This window comes from Phalacrocorax aristotelis, chromosome 5, assembly GCF_949628215.1.
Source record: "Phalacrocorax aristotelis chromosome 5, bGulAri2.1, whole genome shotgun sequence".
In the NCBI taxonomy this organism is placed as follows: Eukaryota; Metazoa; Chordata; class Aves; order Suliformes; family Phalacrocoracidae; genus Phalacrocorax; species Phalacrocorax aristotelis.
The window spans coordinates 31164812-31185255 of NC_134280.1; the positions used below are offsets into that span (position 1 = coordinate 31164812).

General features: G+C 43.9%; 2 protein-coding genes across 7 annotated transcripts in view; one reads left to right on the top strand and one right to left on the bottom strand.

The window, feature by feature from the left end:
- Positions 1–5491, top strand: part of TRAK2 (trafficking kinesin protein 2) — a 28700-nt gene extending 23209 nt beyond the window's left edge. For all 5 annotated transcript variants that reach the window (XM_075093784.1, XM_075093783.1, XM_075093786.1 and 2 more), the window contains 5 exons: positions 75–278; positions 415–713; positions 1056–1325; positions 1536–1635; positions 2224–5491. In XM_075093784.1, coding sequence (XP_074949885.1) covers positions 75–278; positions 415–713; positions 1056–1325; positions 1536–1635; positions 2224–2902 — 1552 coding nt within the window. In that variant the 3' untranslated portion in view covers positions 2903–5491. The remainder of the gene's footprint in view (positions 1–74; positions 279–414; positions 714–1055; positions 1326–1535; positions 1636–2223) is intronic.
- A 5926-nt stretch (positions 5492–11417) lies between these two features.
- On the bottom strand, positions 11418–17294 carry LOC142057555 (caspase-8-like). Of its 2 annotated transcripts, XM_075093794.1 has the most exons (8): positions 16921–17294; positions 16277–16382; positions 14943–15081; positions 14802–14849; positions 14397–14464; positions 13748–13883; positions 12253–12754; positions 11418–11951 (listed from the first exon to the last, which is right to left on the bottom strand). In XM_075093794.1, the coding sequence occupies exons 1-8, from the start codon at positions 17226–17228 to the stop codon at positions 11816–11818; spliced, it is 1443 nt and encodes a 480-aa protein (XP_074949895.1). In that variant the 5' UTR covers positions 17229–17294; the 3' UTR covers positions 11418–11815. The 2 variants fall into 2 exon arrangements, with proteins under 2 accessions (XP_074949895.1, XP_074949894.1); XM_075093793.1 differs by having other exon boundaries at positions 14802–15081.
- Positions 17295–20444: the final 3150 nt, after the last annotated feature.

Below are 20444 nucleotides of genomic sequence, written 5' to 3' on the forward strand. Positions count from 1 at the left end.
TCAGAGCTTTTTCTTGATACATCTTTTTCAAAATGCTTCTGCAAACCACTCTTGTTTGCTTGTCTTTTCTGCAGAGGTCAACAGAAACGAGTGTTTGACACTGTCAAGGTTGCTAATGTCACTCGTGGCCGCTCCTCTTCCTTTCCTGCCCCATTGCCAATCCCTGGATCTAATCGGTCAAGTGTTGTTATGACAGCAAAGCCCTTCCAGTCTGGCCTACACGAGTTGGAGAGCCACACCCAGATGACCCAGAGGAGCAGCTCTGAGAAGAATTTGAAGTAGGAAACACAGCCTGTTATCTTCTTTCTAAACTGGCTGATTCAAAACTCAATCCAAACTGGACCTCAGCTGTGTAAGAGAGAACTAGTTAATTTAATGGTCTTGATATCTATTTTTATTTGATGTTTCTCACAGAGACACTCGTAATCCTGGCCAGCCAGGTACCCCTGGAGACAGTGACTTAGTCACAGCTCTGCACAGGCTCTCCCTCCGTCGTCAGAACTACCTGAGTGAGAAGCGGTTCTTTGAGGAGGAATGGGAGCGAAAAATGCATTTGCTGGCTGAGCAGAAAGAAGGGGCTAGTGGCTGTAGTACACCAACAGAAAGCTGTTTTTCCCTGGGTACAAACTCAGAATTGACTGATCTCTCTGCCAGCTCTAGTAATCTCCGTGTCCTCCTACCAGAAAAATTGCAAATTGTCAAACCCCTTGAAGGTAAGAGGATGATCTTCCTTCTCTCACCAGCAGAAAAGGATTTTACTTTAATTTGCCAACTAAATCATTGTTGGTGTGTGTATGGCTAGGTATGATATGCAATAAGAGGAAGTAGTAGTATTTGGTAGGCTATGTACCATCTAGCTCATCAGTATCACTTTCTACTTGGGTTTTTTATACAGTGCTAAGTGTTAGGCTTTTTCTTGGCATGGCTGTCCAAGTGCATCATGTGTATCACAGCATCAGCCCCAGTTGGCTGGAGTTGTTTTGATCATGGATTCTTGTAACTCAATACAATAGTAGGTAATGGCTCTCTGAGACCCTTCTCTTTTGTCACACCAGGATCTCAGACCCTTTTTCATTGGCAGCAGCTTGCTCGACCCAACCTAGGCACCATTCTTGACCCAAGACCAGGTGTTGTTACAAAAGGATTTACCCCTCTGTCTGATGACACTGTGTACCACATCTCTGACTTGGAGGAGGATGATGAGGAAGAGGGTATAACATTCAAAGTGGATCAGACCTTCCCAGAGGAAAAAAAATGCGCAGTGGCAAAGCCAATGGCAGGGATTTTCCTGCCACCTATTACTTCAGCAGCAGCACCACTCACTGGTAAGAAGCGTGCTTAGTGTTTCTTCCTCTTTTTATTTTACAGTGTCTTTTTCTCACAGGGAAAGTATTTGCCCCTGTGACAATGCTGTCTTTGCTTTGTTCTTCACTTAAAAAAAGCAGTGATGATAACATTATCTTAAACTTTGCTTTGAATTGTTCTTATCTGTCTTTATTTTTATCCTCAATGGATGTAAATTCTTCACATTGCAGCCTTGAATCCAGGGAAGTGTCTGTCTTCCACAAATTCCACGTTTACCTTTACTACATGTAGGATCCTTCACCCATCTGACATCACTCAAGTTACTCCCAGGTATGATGACTGCTGACAGCCTAAACCTTGCTACATAGGATTAAACAGTTGCTTTCTGGACCAGTTTTGAATAATACCAAGGCAGCTAGGCCACACATAGGATGTTACTCATGCAAGTAGTTATAATTACAAAGGGGAACCGTGAAATTCTCTAGAGTGAGAATTAAAACAGGTTAGGGTAACTTAAAGGAAGTAAACTTATACTCTTAAATAGCAAATGCCTTATATCATATACCTATTGTAAAAAAAATATATTGATTCTACAATAATTTTTTTTCCAATTCTGTCATAATTTTTTTAAACTAAGTTATTAGTGGACATCAGTGTTGATATTTTATCTAATACAGAATAGGTGACCACAAAAGGTAAATTCAATGGTACACCAAAGCCTCTCTGTCAACCTAGTATCTCCCAAATACTTTGCAGAATGATAATTCTGAATGTACTAAAGCTGAAACTGTCACAGGTAATAGAAATAGTAGACTTTTTCTCAAGGCTTCTGTATAATAAAAGGCAAATACAGAGCAGAGCAAGTATAAAGATGTCTAATGTGTGCATCTTCTCTGTTTCATTTTTGTTTTATTTCAGCTCCACGGGTGTCCCGTTTTCACTTGGAAATACCGGCAGCAGTATTGGAAACCCAGTAGTGAGCACTCCAGCCACTTCTTACAGGCTTAGTATTGGAGAATTTCTCACCAACAGAAGAGATTCAACTACTACTTTCAGCAGCACGAGCAGTTTGGCTAAACTTTTGCAAGAACGAGGCATTTCTGCCAAGGTTTACGATAGCCCTATTTTAGAAAAACTGCCTTTGCTACAGCCCCCTCGAACTCTCCCCATTCCTTCTACTCCACCAAATTCTCCCTCGCGTTCACCTTGTCGTTCCCCTCCACTGTTTGAGCCTCGAGTGCATCACTCAGAAAATTTCCTGGCTTCTCGACCAGCAGAAACGTTCTTGCAAGAAATGTATGGCCTAAAGCCCTCCCGTAATGCTGCAGACGTAGGCCAGCTGAAGATGAACCTAGTGGACAGATTGAAGAGGCTGGGTATTGCCAGGGTGATCAAGCCCCCTGAGACACAGGACTGCAGGAAGAATCAGGGGCCAGAGCTTAGCTTGCGGAGGCAGGACTCGGCAGTGTTTTTAAATGCAGGTAGTAACTTAATGGCAGGACTGAGAAGAAACCAGAGTCTTCCAGCCATGATTGGAGCATTGGGAGCTCCAGTTTGCACACAGTCATCAAAAATGGATATCCTAAAGGAGGACTGACTGGTCTGAAAAATTACTTCTAGCACAGTAAATAATACATGAGGGATAAACATCCAGTACAGGCATCATTAGATGTGTTACAGAAGAGTTGGAGAAGGCACGTGCATGTTAAAGATGTGGGAGAGAGAAGTGTTGGGATCAAGGAGAAAAAGAACATTGCTTTGGTTTCAGGAAGAAGGCTTTAGTGGAAGATAAGAAAGAAGACACCAAAACTTAGTTTTGAGACCCCCTTCAGCATCTGTCTTAACTTAAGCGAAAATAAAAGACCATTGTAGACATTCTCAGTATTTTAACCTTTTAAACTGTATGTGTAGAACTGTCTTGCAGGTGCTGTTCTATTTTTTTCCACCATACAACCATAGTATTTTACTAGTTGTTAGCAGTCAGGCTGTATCATTTAAATATAATATTAAAATAACAGCAATCAGACCAGCATTATTGGTCCAAGTTCCTCTCTGTAGCAAACAAATATGAAAACTTGGATTTTTTTTAATTCTTGTGTTTTCCATTTCAGAAACTACTCTTTTGAATTCCTCCCCACTTTTATAAACGGGAGAGAACTTTTAGTTCTGTGGAAGAAACAATACTTCTGTTTACAAACACAGAAACTGGTGTCAGGATTTGTATTTTGAAAGAGTGCAATTATTAACAGAAGTTAGTTTCTTTCCAGACCTTCTGAAGCATGCAGAGGAAGGTGTAATGAAAAAGAATTAGGAGGCTGGAAAGTATGCATTAGGGTGAAAACTTCAAGCTAAGAAATCTTTCCAAAGTGCGATGTGTGTCTTCTTAAAAGAGGGTATTTTTGCACACACACACAAAAATCTCAGGCACATGTCAATGTTGCAAAAGGAAGTAAAACCTAGGTGCTTGATTCAGGGTTGTCTTTTTATTTGACAAAAGCTGAGAGCTTTTACTTCAAGACAAGTGTCGGAAATTCAGTAACCTAACTCTTCTCTTGACAGGTAGACATTTTGTATATTTGAGAGTTCTGGAGCAAACTTCATGCCTTTCATTCACTTATTTCTGATTTTAGGGAGGATTTTGTTTAAAAGATTTAATTAAGAGTAAAACTTACCGGGATGTATTCAGAAACAGGAAGGTGAAAGGTAGCATTCTCTGTAGCATTTTAATGAACATAAGTCAATTTTGTCTACACTGAAATCCTGTGTTTTGATGATGGAGAGTGGTTATGAACCTGACTCTGAAAAAAGCTGAGGCAGACTTTCCATCTCAGAAGAGAAGTCCATTTTAGAAATCTGATTTCTGAGTAGTAATCAGCAAAATAATACTGCCCATGTTGCTTCATTCTTTCCTGACCAAGATTCTAGTCATAACTGAATAATGTACAACAGATTTATAGTGTAACTTAAAGAAGAAAAAAAAGCTTGCCCAAAATTCCTCAGAGCAATGGCTCTTTGCTAGTGATCTGAATGGAAACACCTTCTTAATCTTTATGTAATTTTTCACTGTACCTGTCAACATTTTAAAATTATTTTCAAGTTTAGTTTCCATAGAGTTTGCTAAAACAGTCAAAGTTTACCTTGCTTGCTACAGTGTATGTGGGACATAGCTGGAAGCTGTCTGGGCATGTGTATGAAGCATCAGTATTACACTGATTTGCATTTGCCGTAAGGCATATTTACTGTTAATCAGCACTCTCGTTGCTGCAGGGTTGAGTGGAGTAGGGCAGGAAAAGAAAGCTTCTTAACCTGGTTCATAGGAAATTTGTAACCTGGCCTTTCTGCTTTCACAGTTCTGTAGATCTTGTGATGATTCCTTGGTAGAACAGACTTTTTTGTAAAAGGAAAAGGAGTAACCACTTCAAACTTGCACAGGGATTCTTAGAAGAAACTTGTCTGTCAGCAGCGCGCAGAAATATTCAGGAACTCCTGGAGTTGCCTTTTTCTCTCTGAACAAAATCTTACACTTAGAAAGGTGAATTTTATTTAAAATATTATATACGGGTTAATTTTGGTTTTTAAATAAAAAATATTTAATGTCTTCATGTAAGTATTTATGTTTGTACGCACTTAGCTGTGCATGGCATCTTGCCTAGCTAAATAAGGTAAGAGTAAAAGGAGCGGGGTGAGGCGATTTTGCTCCCCAGTGAACTAAGACGGGTATGTCTGCTGTGTATTTGGTACTTCTAGGGAAACAACAGGAAGGAGTTAACAAAAGGTTAGACAGTTTGGTATCAACAGAGAATTGTATAGTGTGAAAAGTGTATTGTGAAAGTTTTGAGAGACAGAAGGAAATTCTTGTAGTATTTACCTTTATTCAGATTGGCTTAAACCAAGCGCAAACGTACAGCTTTCTAGTTTCACTGTTTTTATAAACTCGGTGATGCCTGCACGCTCAAAATACATGTGGTCAAAGTTAAAAGTCTACTGGAGTCAAACAGCAGCAGAGAGGGAAGGAGAATATTGGGTCTGGGCCTCATTTGGCTGTTACAGGAGTGGAATGCACACAGTGTTTGGACAGTTGGGGAACTTCATGGTATTTTTTTCATCTGCTTTTTGCACTTACTGTTTGTTTCATAGTGGAATGTAAATTTGATAATAAACATGTATAACATGCCATTTTTCAGTATATTGGTCATCTTGAGTGGTTTGTTCCAGACATCATCTTCTATACTACAGTGTTCTATAAAAAACCTAAAATTAGGCCTTTTTTTGGCTAAAATTTAGTGATTGTTATACTGTACACAAGCTTAGTGTGCTGGTATCTGCACAAGCGGTGGCTGTAAAACCTGAGAAATTGATTTAAAAACTTGATCAGGCTGTACTGGGCTGTTTGCTGTTGTGTTTATACCTATGCAGTTAAACGTGGCAGACGTGCAGCACAAGCTGTGGTCTGACTTTGCGTAGTAAACATTCAATGCTTAAATCCAGAACAGAATGCTTACAGAGTACCTTCTGCAGTCTGAAAAGCCTATTACTTGAGAATGAAAAACTTCACTAATGAAGAATAGCTCATCAACCTCTAGACACAATATTTGAATTTGAGCCTCACTTTAAATTAATGCGTTCATGTTTTCTGGTACTTTGGGGGGGTTTTGTGCATGTGTGTTATTTTGGGTTTTTTTTCCTCCCATTATTTTACAGCAGCTGATATGTTCCTTCAGCATTATAGTGTTAGACAAGTGTTGTCTGACACCACCACTGTTGTTTTTCCATCTCAGTAGCTGATACTATGTGTCCTCCGTATTTGTGATAAAATGGGGGTAGAGGCTGAAATCGAGCTACTTACCCTTTGTGTAGGTTTCAGTGAAGTCCCCTTGGCACAGAGGTGCCAAACTCTTGCCAGTCCTGTCAGCCTGGAGCTGTGCATACCACTGTCTGCGCACACCCCAGCACTCATGTTTCAGGCTGGGAGGTTCTGATCACTTTCCCCAAAACACTCGGTTCCTTCAGTGGTACAGAATGGGGACAACATTGATTTGCAGTTAACAGGTTCTTACTTGAATTAGACTAACAGTTACTGACAGTGGTTCCTTTAGCAGTCTGTGTGCATGACACCTCAAAGATCCAAGAACCACCGTTATGCTATGGTAAGTGTCCTGCATTTAGCTTTCATATTTTTCTGACAGGAGAAGAAGGGTTTGCACTCTCGTCAGACTGAAGCCGTCTTTTCAGCTCAACTTTTCATATGCTGAAGGTTAGAAATTGGACATTTTGAGGAGACACACTCTTCCCGCTGTTCTCTGTAATTTTCACACCTAGAAATGGTTACGCAGGATCGAGCTGCAAGCTGGAACACCAGCATCTGGGTTGCAAGAGACGTTGACCAAGTTTCCTTCATTAGCAAGTAGGTAATTTACAATGTTTCCTAATATTCATTGTATTTATGCACGAGTACTTAACATGTTTGCATTTCTATTTGCACATCCTCAGAACAAAGGCCAGTGTTACCAACTTAACTAAGGCCATTACAGAAGTATGTCCCACAGTGGAGAAGCATTAAAGCCATAGGCAGCTAAATAGCACCACAGGAACGTTAGATATTGGTAGAGTTGGGATTTCTGGCTGTGCATTCTCTCTGCATCAAAGCTGTTCATGGTGCATTTGAAAAGAAAATTAATGTCAGCATACAAGTTCCTGGTGAACTCAAGAGACATGATTTCTCCTGAAACGCCTGAGCCTGAGGAGTACAGCCAGCTGCTGCTTTGTAAGAGTGTATGTGCTATATAAGAGTGTAAGAGTTTGGGGAGGTGGGGTTTGTTTTCCACTTTTTCTCTAGCACTTCGCATGTAGTAAGGGAAGAGAGTTGTAACCCTTTTGAAGCTGCAGGAAAAGAGCTAGAAATAACCACAAAAGCTCAGGTGTGCCTGAGGGAGGGTGCAAGGAAAAGCTTCCTGGAGAAAATACATTTAATGAGCCACGTAAATCGATGGGACTCTGGCAATTCTGAAAAGAAATTCTGAGTGACTCTGCACAGATGAGACTTGGAAATGTCTTGAGCTTCTTTCTTCTTTTCCTTTTAGTTGGTCACACTGCTAAAAGACTTTTGACAGTCTCCCAGACGCGAGGGCCTTTAAATAGCATTTTATGCAATGGAGAAGTGAATACAAATAAGGCCTTTCACATGGGTTGGAGTCTCCACCTGGAAATATCTGTAACTCTTACAGTAGAGCTCTCAGTGTGTAGGTTTGGGTAACTGTGCTGGTTTTGGCTGAGAAGGGGTTAATTCTCCTCACTGTGGGGGTCGGCTACCTTTCCAGCTTCCCGCGCTCTGCCGCGTGGCGGGGCGGGGGCTGGGAGGGGCAGGGCCATGGTGGGGGCGGCTGACCCCGACTGGCCAATGGCAGGTTCATTCCATACCATGTGACACCATGACCAGTATATGGAGGCGGGGCAGTGGCAGCGCGGGGGCGGCGCGGCGTCGGGTCGGCGGGCGGGGAGCGGCTGCGGCGCGCGCGGTTTGTTTCGGCGGTTCGTTCCCCCTCTCCCCTCCCTTCCCCCCTCCCCCGGGGCTTTGCGCCTCTCGTTGTTCTCCTTTACATTGCATTTCTACTGTTGTTTCTTTTAATTTTAATTATTAAACTGTTCTTATCCCAACCCACGAGCATTACCCTTCTGATTCTCTCCCCCATCTACCGGTGGGGAGTGAGCGAGCGACTGTGTGGGACTGAGCTGCCGGCTAAACCACGACAGTAACCCAAGAGAAGCTGTGCTTTTAGCAGAAATTTTCAAATTAGTTGAAAAGGGAGAAACCCTGTATACTGATTTTGGCTGGGGTACACTTAATTTTCTTGATAGTAGTTAGTATGGTGCTATGTTTTGGGTTTGTGCTGAAAAAGTGTTGATAATACAGGGATTTATGGCTGAGCAGTGCTTACACAGCATCAAGGCCTTTTCTGCTTTTCTTACTGCCAGCAAGTAGGCTGGGATTGCACAAGAGGCTGGGAGGGGACACAGCCAGGACAGCTGACCCCAACTGACCAAAGGGATATTTCATACCATATGATGTCACGCTCAGCATATAAAGCTGGGGGAAGAAGGAAGGGGGGGACATTCAGAGTGATGGCGTTTGTCTTCCCAAGTAGCCATTACGTGTGATGGAGCCCTGCTTTCCTGGAGATGGATGAACACCTGCCTGCCAATGGGAAGGAGTGAATGAATTCTTTGTTTTGCTTTGCTTGCGTGCACGGCTTTTGCTTTACCCATTAAACTGTCTTTTAAACTGTTTTAAACTGTCTTTTAAACTGCTAAACTCACTTTTACCCTTCCTGCACTCTTGCCATTCCACTGGCGGCGAGGGAGTGGCTGTGTGGGGCCAAGTAGCCTACCGAGGTTAAACCACAACCTGCTTCTGCTCCATGTTGCTGGTGGCTCAACTTACCTCACAAGTTCTCATGCATTTCAAACTTACAATGAAAACTTCCTAGTTAAAGGACTGCTAAATGCTCTTCATTCCAGTTGAGTCATTAGGAGCTGACAGAAAGGGAACACATAGCCAAACTGAAGTGCAGCATTGAGCTGTGTCCCCTTCATTACACTGTGTAATTGGAACCATCAGTACAACAGGCAGATGAGAACATTGTGCTCTGAAGAGCTCTATATGCGTGTGTTTTCCTTATGTGTTTTTTTCACAGCTTGCTTCAAGAAGCTCACGGATCAGAAGTCACTGGCTTGCAAAAACACTTCCAGAAATTACTGAAGATTGAGAGCTGCTGCTGCAGAAAAGCTGGGTACTGGCAAAACTTTGTGCAAAATTCTGTGTGTTTACAGTTAAACCATTCTATGATTCTATGAAAATCTTAGGTTGGAAGGGACTTTAGAAGTCACCTTGTCCAACCCCCCTGCAGTGAGCAGGGACATCTTCAACTAGATCAGTTTGCTCAGAGCCCCATCCAGCCTGACCTTAGATGTTTCTAGGGATGGGGCATCTACCACCTCTCTGGGCAACCTGTTCCAGTGTTTCACCACCCTCAGTGTAAAAAATTTTTTCCTTATATCCAGTCTAAATCTACCCTCCTTTAGTTTAAAACCATTACCCCTTGTCCTGTCACAACAGGCCTTGCTGAAGAGGTCACCCCCATCTTTCCTATAGTCCCCCTTTAAGTACCAAAAGGCTGCAATAAGGTCTCCCTGCAGCCTTCTCTTCTCCAGGCTGAACAGCCCCAACTCTCTCAGCCCTTCTTCATAGGAGAGGTGCTCTAGCCCTCAGATCATTTTTGTGTCCCTCCTCTGGACCTGCTCCAGCAGGTCCATGCCCTGTCTGTGCTGAGGGCTCCAGAGCTGGACACAGCACTCCAGCTGCGGTCTCACCAGATCAGCGTAGAGGGGCGGAATCACTTCCTTCGACCTGCTGGCCACATTTCTTTTGATGCAGCCCAGGATACGGTTGGCCTTCTGGGCTGCAGGCGCACATTGTTGGCTCATGGCCAGCTTTTTGGCCCCAAAAGGTTTAGGTTGTCAAATTACCTGAGAATCTGTCTCTACAATCCTAACGCTGAACCAAGAACAAGATAGCACCAAGGAGCGGGATGTTGTGGTGATGATCCCTGAGTCAGTGTGAGCCAGAACTGCCTGCTTCCTTCCATATGAATTACTGTAACTTGTCTGTGGAGCTGCTTTGGGTTCCTTGTGAATTGGGTAGAGGCCAGTTGCTTTATATGAGGAGGCTAGTTGTGGAGATAGATAACTGACAGATTTGGTTCCTAACTGATGAAGAATTCCTGATCAGATTGGTATAGCATTATATGAGGAGTTTCCGAATGTTTGTGGCATGCATTTACTCTTTCTGGAAAACTCCCCCAGTTTTTTTATACCATGAACCCCTGAGAAAACTATTTCCTTGAACATAGTCAAATGTTTGTATTTGCTGTATCTTTTTCCTTTTGACTCCTAAGGAAAAAGTTGCCTATGTAAGCACAATGGCTTACAGACGCCTCTGACTTCAGAATCTCTTGGCTCACTTAAATTTTGTCAAAACGCAGCCCGAAGATCCAGCCTCCCCCTCTAAGTGAAAGGGAACTGTGAGAGTTTGGTACTTCTGCTGTGCCTGATCCCTGGCCAGATCCACAGTGTGACAGGTAGGGTAGTTAGTGTGGCAGGGGAAGAAGGGAGCCAGGATATATGCACAGAACTGGAAGTTGCTGAAGAACCAGGTGACTTGTCAAGTGCTGAGCAGTAGTTGTGGAGAGAGAGCATGAGGATCTAGGAAGAAGATCCACAGCATACAAGTTGCATTAATTATTTTGCCCATGGAGAAATATGCTTGTTTGCTTGTAGTTTCTATTCAATATTTAATAAAAGTGTTTCTTTCACTTGGGTTGCACATTTCTAGACATGTCCAAGTAATAGACAAACTTGTGCACAGGAGCTGTCCTTACTTTGGCACAACTCTCAATGGTTTAATGATGAAGCCCTATATGACCATCAACATCTATCTTCAAAAATTACTCCTAGAATGTGGAAGCATAGTTTTGCCTGTTTCTGTAACTGCTTGCTGCATCTGCCAGTTGTTAAGGTTCTAATCATTCTCAGTCTATAATCTCTCTCTGCCCTTCAGACACAAACTGGTACCAAAGAGAGAAGTATTCAACACAAGAGTCTATTACTAATGCTGAAAGCGCTAACAAGGGTGTAACAGAATGAACATATCATTCAAAACAAAACAGAGACTAACAAAGCTTTAGCTTCTACTTGGAGCTTGTAAAACTCCCTGTTCTGTGTGCATACTAATCACAGGAGGCAATGTAATAATGTTTTTAAGAAGCTGGGTACTTATCTAGTGACTTGTTCTTTTGCTGTGCCTAGAACTGAGACTTGAAGATCAGCAAGGTAAGTGAACACAGGACAGGTGGGCATGTTCAAACATGAAACTGCACCTAAGCAATTGATTTTCACTGTTAAGACTAGTGTATGTAGAGCAAACTCTGAAATGCAGGTCACAGCCACATGCTGCTGAGGATGCTGGAGGGAAAGTGCTTGACTCTTCCTTGAGGCGTACCAAGATGCTAAAACCAAATTATTTTTAAGTGGTGCATAGAAATAACAAAACACACTGATGGGAGCTGATTACATGCTATAAAATTTGCAGCTCCCCCCCGTCTTTATTTTGCAAAGTTTAGCCATAAAATACACCAGGCTTCATAACAGTGGGCTTAAAATTAGCATTGGAAAGATACCGTACTAAAGCAACAGCAGTGTGGTACAGCCACCAGAAGACCCTAAGTGTATTTTAGCTAGCAAACCACAATACAGAGACCAGCTCAGAGATGCTTTCAAGTATAGTGTCATACATAGTAACACTCATTTCTTAAATACAGCCAAGGCGCAAAGGCCTTTCGATAAAAACTGTTGCTTTTCTGGTAAGAACAGATACTGGAAGTTTTACCAAATTCTTAGCTGATACCAGCCCGTTTCAGGCTGCTGCAGCCCCCTCCACCATGGAGTTCCCTCCCATTTAGTTGACAGGAAAGATGAGCTTTTTTCTAAGTGTGAAACTGGGCTGTGGCATCTGCTTCTCTGCATTTGGCTTGCAACTCTTTCTGCTCACCTCTTGATTCACTGCTGTCAGGATGGTAAGAATATCTTCTCCTCTGCAGAAAAACACAAGTACATTTTGTATTAGGGCAGCAGTTAACATCCAAAAAACTACCACATTCTCATATATGCTGAGCTGTACCAGTGGTAATGGCGCCCATTTTAAACAGTCTTCAAAGCAGTTAGCTAAGCCACTTTGAACCATCTGCACACTGTTGCGCTGTCCTACATTGCTGTTTTCACTCTGAGTGAGCACTCCCACTGCATATCATCCACCTCTGCATCCAAATCAAAATCCTGTCATTCAGAAGGAAAATTCAGGTGTTGCCAAAAAGAAGCTTATGGAAACATAGTTACCGAGGACAGCTGGACTCCAAATGCTGGCACAATGCCTGTATGTACCAGGTCCCCTCCCTTGGGCTTCTGTAGGAAACGTAATCTTGCAGGGTAGCCATGCCCAAAAGGAAGTCTGCCTCTGCGGGGATGCAGTCGAGCTGAAATCTTGCATCTGTTTCTACAGAATAATCTTGCTCTCCAGCATCTGTTTCAATCATCACACCTTTCTGGCAAGCATCACCTTGGCAGGCCTGAACAAAAAAGACTTTTGGTTTTCCAGCAAGCGAGCGGCAATTCTGTCCGGTGAAAGAAGTGGTCAGTTCCTGGATAGGGACTTCCTGCCCATCAACACCATATATAATGCCTTTTTTCCCGTGAGACAGGACACAGCAAACAAAACAGTCTTTATCCTTGTGGTCTATGCACCGGTAGATGTCCACAGTCTTACGGATTTCATCTGCGGTGAGGTCTTTATGTTCTTCTATTGTAAAATGAAGCTTGGTAAAGACTCTTTTCAGAGCCGCTGGAAAGTAAACAGAAAGGGAATTGGAGCCGTTTCATTATGTGAAAGTTGGACTCTGCAATTGCAAACTGCATTTCTAGAGATAGTTTATCTTCTTTTTAAATCCTGCTACACTACTATCTAGGTAGTAACATCCCTGCTCTGGAAATAATCTAGTAGTCTAATCACTAATCCTATCTCTACTGAGATCCCTTAACTCTCCTTAAAAGGCTTCCTTGCAACCTTGCCGTTTAGTATTGCCTCTGTCTGGAAAGCATGCAGAGCTGTTAATAAAGCTGTCTCTCTTTCCCCCACCCACTTTACAGCTAGTCCCTTCATCTCTCAAAAGGTGTTGAACAGTGCAGTTGCTTTACCCAAGAGGAGAGGGCACTACCCATTTGAGTAGTACCTGTGTCATGGGAAGAAAAACCTTGTGCTCTGACTCTTGAATTAAGTTGGAGGTCAATTCAGTCAGCAAAAGGCCCATTGATGGGTTTTATCTCTTGGCATAGCTAGTGCAAATATACCCACCTCACAACCCTAGGACCTGCCACAAGCTCTGTTGCAGGACAGCCTGCTAAAAATCAGGGCCCCTGAAATGCAAGGTAATCAGGTCCTTAAATTCCAACATCCTCCCTACCTCCCTTTTTAAGTTGGATGTTAGAACAGTTCTGGTTCAGCAGCAAATCTGTTTCTGATTCTGTATAATTTAAAAGTAGTATGGATAAGGCTGACACACAGCTAGCCTAGCTTGTAGAGTCCAGGCTGAGGTTGCTGCTTAAGGTTGCAGTAAACTCAGTAAACCAGGAAAATGCTACTGAATTTTTCTGAGCCAGCCAGTAAAAGCTTGATGAGTTGATTAGAGCTTGTCAGCACAGGAAACAGAGCTGACTCAGCCACTACAATAAAAGAATCCTAGAAAGGGAAGACTGAAATTCAGACCTTTAGTACAGAAAAAGAAGTGAGGTTTCTATTTTTGAAGATATGCAAACTTATATTTAATGTTCACTGTACCTGCATCCACGTCTGTCCCATTCCGATCCTTCATGTTTTTTGGTTCTGGCACCGCTTCCCTGGCTTTTGCAAAACTGTGATTATTCAGGATCAGGCACACTCCACGGGGCAGGCTAGTCATTTTGTAAGCTTCAAGCTGTTGAAAGACAGACTATTGGGTAAACTACTGTAGTCTCCTCCAGGTGCTTCTCAGCTCTTGCTAGTGGCACAGCAGGGCGAAGAACCAGCTGGCTTTCTCTCTAGGCATCTTTCCCTATACAGCTTTGCTCCCAAGACCTGGCAATGTGCTGCCCCACCACCTCTGGGAGTCGGTGAGCAGCATGACAGCAACCCCCCCAGACCCACATCGCCATGCTCAGCCCGCATAGGGTGCTGCATTCGCCCACTTCTGCATGCCCAGCCACCTGCCAACTGTATATCTCCTGGTATAATAAACTCGGCCTATCTTGCTACCCTTGCAAGTGTTTCTGAACTTTTAACACTGCAGCAACTGCTGCCTGTTACTTAGGTTCAGAAAAAAGGATGTTAGAGTGGTGCATTTTTCTTTTTCTAGACAGTGGGTTTGGGTTTATAATAACTGTTCACCTCATGGAAGGATGATCTTTTCTAAAACAAAATGATGATGATTCTAAGAAACAAACTGACTTACCTGGGAAGATTCATTCCAACTGCCAGGAGAATCAGGTGCCACAGATGATGCCGGCCATCTGGCATGGGCTGAATACAGACAAAAAAGTTTAAGTAGAGAATGTAGCACTAGAGAAAGGAGAGAAGCTCTGTTCCTATTCTCCATCTCCACAAGTACCTCCCAGGGTAAAACTGTTCTCTGAAAACACTGAATTGTGGATGAATGACTGTTCCTGTTAGCTATAAACCACTAAATAATCTATTAAAAGGGAGTAAAATCTATTGTGATAAGTTTGCAAGTAACCAGATACTTCATCACTTCTTAGAGCAACACCAGTGTAAAGAAGTGAGATACAAGTGGTGTAGAGCCCAAAAGCTGAAGCAGAGCAAAAAATCTAAACATTAATTTTTTGAGAGTTTCAGTTACCTCCTGTGCTGCCCCTGTGTTTCTCTGTGATGAGCATCTCTTCTTCACCTGAAATGCATTCATTATTAGTCCTGTATGATTCCTGTAGTTGTTCTTGAAGTGACACACAGGTAAGAGGCCTTTTTGTTTTGTTTTGTTTACCAAATAGGTTTATTTCATACTCTTCAATTCTCTTCAACAGGCTGATGTTAATTTCTGCACAGATATTCCTCAGGAATCCTAGGTTATCTTCGCCCAAAATCCCCTTCTTCTCCATCTCAATGAAGACGTCGAGCATTGTCTGGGTAATCAGAAAGGTAGTCTGCTCTTAGGGCACATCCATGCTGCCACTGGGAGGGAAGTCTGCACGTTCACCTAAGCTTTAATGTACTGATAGCACATGCAACCCACAGAGTCAGACCAGCTGACTGGTAGCTCAGTGCAGACCTCAGCCAAGTCAATTAAATCTAGTTCAACAAAACCTACAAGTACTGTAAGTACAAACACCTCAAAATATAGTCACTTCCTTTCCACAGCTCAGAGATGCCAATATCAAGTAAGATCTAATCCAGGAGTTCTAATAGTGATTATACAGGAATATATAATGCCATTATTAATGACTGCTTTCATTCATTTGTCTTCTAGTGGCTGTCTTGTGCACTTAACTGAAACACAAGAATCACTGTAGTGGCCATCTTGAGCAATGGCAAAAATGGGTATAAGCATGCAACTATGGTGTAGAGATTGCTCTGAAGCAGAAGGGGACCAAGGGACAGGAGCTCTTGCTGAACAGTGACTGGCAGAGCACAGTGGTCACACCAAGGATTTACTAGAACAGCTATCACTAGATGGTCACAGTCTCTCCTCTAAGAAAAGACGGAAAATGCTACAAGGTAGGTTTTTTTAGACAGAACAAAGTACCCAGCAGTCAGACCTGCAGGCTGAGATAGTGTAAGAACAGCTGGATCTCCCGCAAGGCTATTTGTAAACTCCAAGATCTTGGGCCTTAGCCTTGGTAAGGATCTGCTGCTTAGATCCGTGTTTTCTGAGTTTGGAAATAAAAAGAACAAAAGCATAAAGTAAAAGCCACAGTGGGTGATTTTCTGTGTTTGTTTGGCTTAGAAAGCAGCCAAAAGAAAATCAGTTGGGCAGGATGAGTGAATGTACTCCTCAGTCTTCCACAGCTCAAAGCCACTGAGTCCCCTAAGCCACATACGGTGCTTGGACATGAAGGCCTCTGTGCCTGGCGCGGGGCCGGCCCATGCTCTCTGGGCTGTGACACTGCTCCAAAAGCTACACACAACACTAGCAGAGACAAGTCCTATAGGCACTAGAGAGCCTATAATCCCCTTCCAGGTATACCCTTTTTCTTATGGTGTTTTCACCATAAGAAGAGTTGACACCAGCAACCCAAATGCCTTTATGGATTACAATAATCATAACAAAAAAAAAAACAACCCCCAAAAAAACCAAACAAAACCAAAGGACATTCTTACAGTCTTAGGGTTTAGCCTGCATTTTGGTAATTCTTCACCCAAAAGAAACTTGAAAGACTTCAGCTCATCTTTGGTGATGTCTTCTGACAGCTGAAAGAGCAGGTTTCTAGAAAGAGAAGTGGCGGACACCGCTTTATCGTGCTGCCAAGCACATCCCGTAGCACAATTTAACACTGTACTGTTGAACTTCGTCCCCAACCCGCCCATCTCCCAGGTTTTTCCCTTTTTAAACGGAGGGACGTCAGTCCCAGGAAAGCCTGAAGTCAAGCCATTTTCAGCAGCAATTTAAAACATCTCCGTCTTCCTAAAAGCAAAACCAGGCTCAAACTTTCCGGAGCTGAGAAGCAGCCTCACCCCCAGTCACTTATCGCACGACGCAGCACCCGGGCAGGGAGGCCTTTGGGGCTGTTCAGTATTTCAGAAAGGCGCGGTTTTAGTTTTCTCCCTTCTACTGGATAGAAACCTCAACTTCCCGCGTACCCGCTTTCTCCTGGAAGACGCTTATGCGCTTCAGAACCTTAGCCTGGTGTTCAAACCGTCGGTAGAAGCCTACTCCGACCCCAAGGAGCGAGCTGCCGGGGGCCGCCCGGCTCGGCTGGGCTCGGTCCGCGCCCCCTGGTGACTCCCCGCCGCCCCTCACTCACCTGTAGGCCGACACCTTTGCCCTGCCTGGGATCCGAAGCTCTCTCTCCATCTCCTCTCGGCTGGAGCCCAGCTGGGCAGCCAGGAGGTCCATCCGACTGATGCGGTAGACCAGCTCCTTCAGGAAGGACAGGTTCCCCACCTCGATCATGCCTTTCTCCTGCAGCACATCGAAGAAGTCCTGTGCCTTATGGACGGCTTCCAGCTTCCTCATGGGGACATGATCCAGGCTGAGGAACTTCAGAGCCGCCAGCTCGGCCTCGTCCAGCTCCTCGCTGACCACCAGCAGCCGCTGCCTGGGGAACTCCATCGCCCAGCGGCGCCGCCAGCCCCGGCCCGGGGCAGAGGCCGCTCCCCCGCCGCTTCCCGCCCGCCGCCGGCTGGGGCGGGCAGGAGGCGGCGCCCGGGCTCCTGGGAGCTGTAGTTCCTTCCTTCTGGATTTCCGACTTAAACAAACCCCAAAACCCCACAACTTAGCTTAAAAACTGCGCGTCTGCCAGAGAGAACTTCTCTCAGGCGCATTTTAGGCCCCGTCCGTTCACAGTTATGAAGCACTGACTATTCTTGACTCCATTCTTGAGAAAACTGAACCTACTAGTGCAGGCCTACACGTCTCCCTCTGCCCGGGCTTTTCTTGCAATTATCCCCCCCTAGTTTAAATGCACTCACAGTTCGTTGTCATTTTAATACAAACAGAATGGAGCTCATAACGCCACAGACTCGACTTCCTCCTTGCGAGCCTTTCGGGGCTGCTGGCAGGCAGTGCAGCACACTCAGCACAGGGGTTCAGCCCTGTACCCTAATAGTCACCAGCCATAGAATCAGCTCCCTTCCCGCCCCTCTCAGATTTACTGAAGACCCTTCTAGCAACAGGAGCAGGCTTGCAGGAGGACTGTGCAATGGCATGAGACCCTGGGATGGTGCACCACCTCTGATGCACCTTCTGGTGCAGCACCCTCGATTGATGTGTAGTATTTCACAACAACAGGAGGGAGAAAGGAAGAGATTTTTGGCATTTTATCCTTCAGAAAATGAACATTAACACCTTAGTGCTCACCTTGAGCAGGAGAGCCACCCTCAGAGCATCCATACTTTCCAAATAAAGAAACAGTGTTCTTCCTAAGCACTGACTTAAAAACAGAGTCCCTTCCCTTCAAAAAACAGGAGAAAACAGTTTGACCATATATTAAGCAGAAATCTTTACATTGTTATCACAGAAGTGGTTGATGTTCAAAACCCTACTCAAGATATTTGATTACTGTATGTGTGGCAAGTTGCATCAAAGGTGGAAGTAATCTGAATACGGCAAGATACTTTTTAACAGCCCATGAGCTAACGTGCCCTCAAGCCATGTTAAAACAAGCTCTTCCTTGCAAATGGACTGAAGGAAGTATGGATCCTTATCTTTGCACTGACATGCCTGCACAAATCAGGCCTAAACACAAAGTGGCCACACAAATCTAAAACTAAAGTAAAAGACCTAGGCCAAGCTCAGAAGACATGTCCAGAATAACATTCCATCTAGCTCAAAATGTATTACCGTTGGCAGCCACAAGAGCCAGCCACATTCAAGGCCTGGAGAATTCCTGTGGCTGTTAATAACAGAACAGACACAGTGCCAAGTAAAGGCACACTTACAGAAAGGAGACGCAGAAACAAGTATCTGGGAATTCCCAAAGATCGCAACTGTATTTTTTAGTGTATTGTACAGAAGTAATTGCAGATTAAACATGCCATTCTCTGTTCATAATTTGACACGTTTAGTTGAAAAGAGGAAGATATTAAATATTTCAGAAAGAATGTGCCCACGTTAGTTAGGGGTCAGAATAAAAAGAGTAACCAGCAAGGGCCAAACACCCAACATCTCCAGAGAAAAATCTAGATATGGACTCTCTCCTGCATAGCTCAATCTCCCAAATGGTGTGCATTTTGTTTTGTTTTCACCTCTCCCTTGGCTTCAGGATTTCCTGCAGGAGATCTTACAGATCACAGATGTAACCAATAGTTCAACTAATCAAAACTCCACAGTACCTGAATTTTACACCACTTTGAGGAATAAGAGTGAACCTTTATATAGGTGGTGGGAAAACACATACTTACAACAGCCTGTGCAATGGGAGAAGCTGGCAGCAATCTGAACATGGGCAGGATCCTCACATGTACCACTAACCCATCCCAAGCACAGCACATTAACAAGTCACCCTACAACCATTACAGTGGAGAGAAAGACAAACTTCCCACAGAGGTGGGTGTAAACAGCTCTCTGGGAAACTGATGTCAAACTGAAGGAATAGGTAGCAAGGTACAAATGACTGGGCAGGGATTCATGCCACTGAATTAACATTATTTCTGCCTCTGCAGCTAACAGTCCTCCCCAACTCTTCTAAGCACTTCCCTTTTCAAACAGCATCTCTCTGATCCCACCTGCTTTCAGCTTAAGCCTGCAGGACTTCAACTCACCAACTTTGCTTTCCTACTGACCTTCTGACTCCACTGTCTGGTGGTAGTGCTTCTGCTAGCTGAAAACAAAACACAGAATTGAGTGCCAAGATTGTTTTGCTATAGCATTTGGCCTCTCAGCCAGGAGCTGAAGAAAAGGGAGGACAGGCAAAGTAGCTATAGCTGAGAGCCTTCAGAGACAAAAGGCGACTGCCCCTCACCATTCTCCAAGTTGTGCGACGGGAAAAATAAGAGTCAGAAAATTGCAGATCTGATTTCCTTCTTAACTTTCAGTTCTGTGGGAGGGCCACAGGTAAATGCGAAAACGTATCAGCCACCCTGCTGCAGGCATGTGTGAGCATACTTTGCTCAGAAACGCAAAACCGAAAGTGTGTTTCCTCCTTCCTTGATTGCTCGCTGCATGAGCCATGTATAAATTCACGGTACAGCTACATCCTGCAGTCCTTTAGAGGATTTTTACTGGGTTTCCTCTCACTTCTAGTAGGTCTTCATCAGCAGGCAATAGTGTTGGCTATGGCTGTGGCCTGATTTTAACAGGTAGAACAAAATACCATGCCAATTTAATGATGGGGTGTGGCTGCCCAGCACTTCCGGCACCCCACCCCCCTCCAGTGGAGGACAGCTCAGAGAAGGGTGAAAACCCCAATGATGCCAGGGAAGCATATGCCATAAAGAAACCTCAGTTTACAGAGGTTTACCTCAGAAACACTGGAGGGTAACCTTAGTTTTAGGCAAGACAGCTGCACCTGTGAATCATCAGGTTCCCCAAGACAAAGAATACATAGAATACAAAGACTAATTTCCTGAGCTAGCCAGACCAGCGTGGGAGGTGTGAATATGTGGCTCAGCCCAACATAAAGTATAAAAACTGGACAGCTGATAAAACATTTAAACTTTGAAAGGAGCAAAGGGCTTCATCTGGCTTCAACCCACATGTTCCATCATGACTAGGGATGCCCCATGTCATGATGGTGAGCATACAGATGGGTAATGAGAATCGTGTTTGTATTGTGATTCAACTGTATATTGCAATCGCTAAATTATACTTGTGTTGTTATTTCAGTAT

What these genes read in the sequence shown, in the direction of transcription:
- LOC142057555 (XM_075093793.1), bottom strand. Translation starts at nt 17,228, where the DNA reads ATGGAGTTCCCCAGGCAGCGGCTGCTGGTGGTCAGCGAGGAGCTGGAC. An exon ending in GCAAAGGTGTCGGCCTACAG is followed by an intron (nt 16,383 to 16,920) that starts GTGAGTGAGGGG and finishes TTCTCTTTCTAG; the next exon opens with AAACCTGCTCTTTCAGCTGT. An exon ending in TTGGAGTCCAGCTGTCCTCG is followed by an intron (nt 11,952 to 12,252) that starts GTAACTATGTTT and finishes GTTTTTCTGCAG; the next exon opens with AGGAGAAGATATTCTTACCA.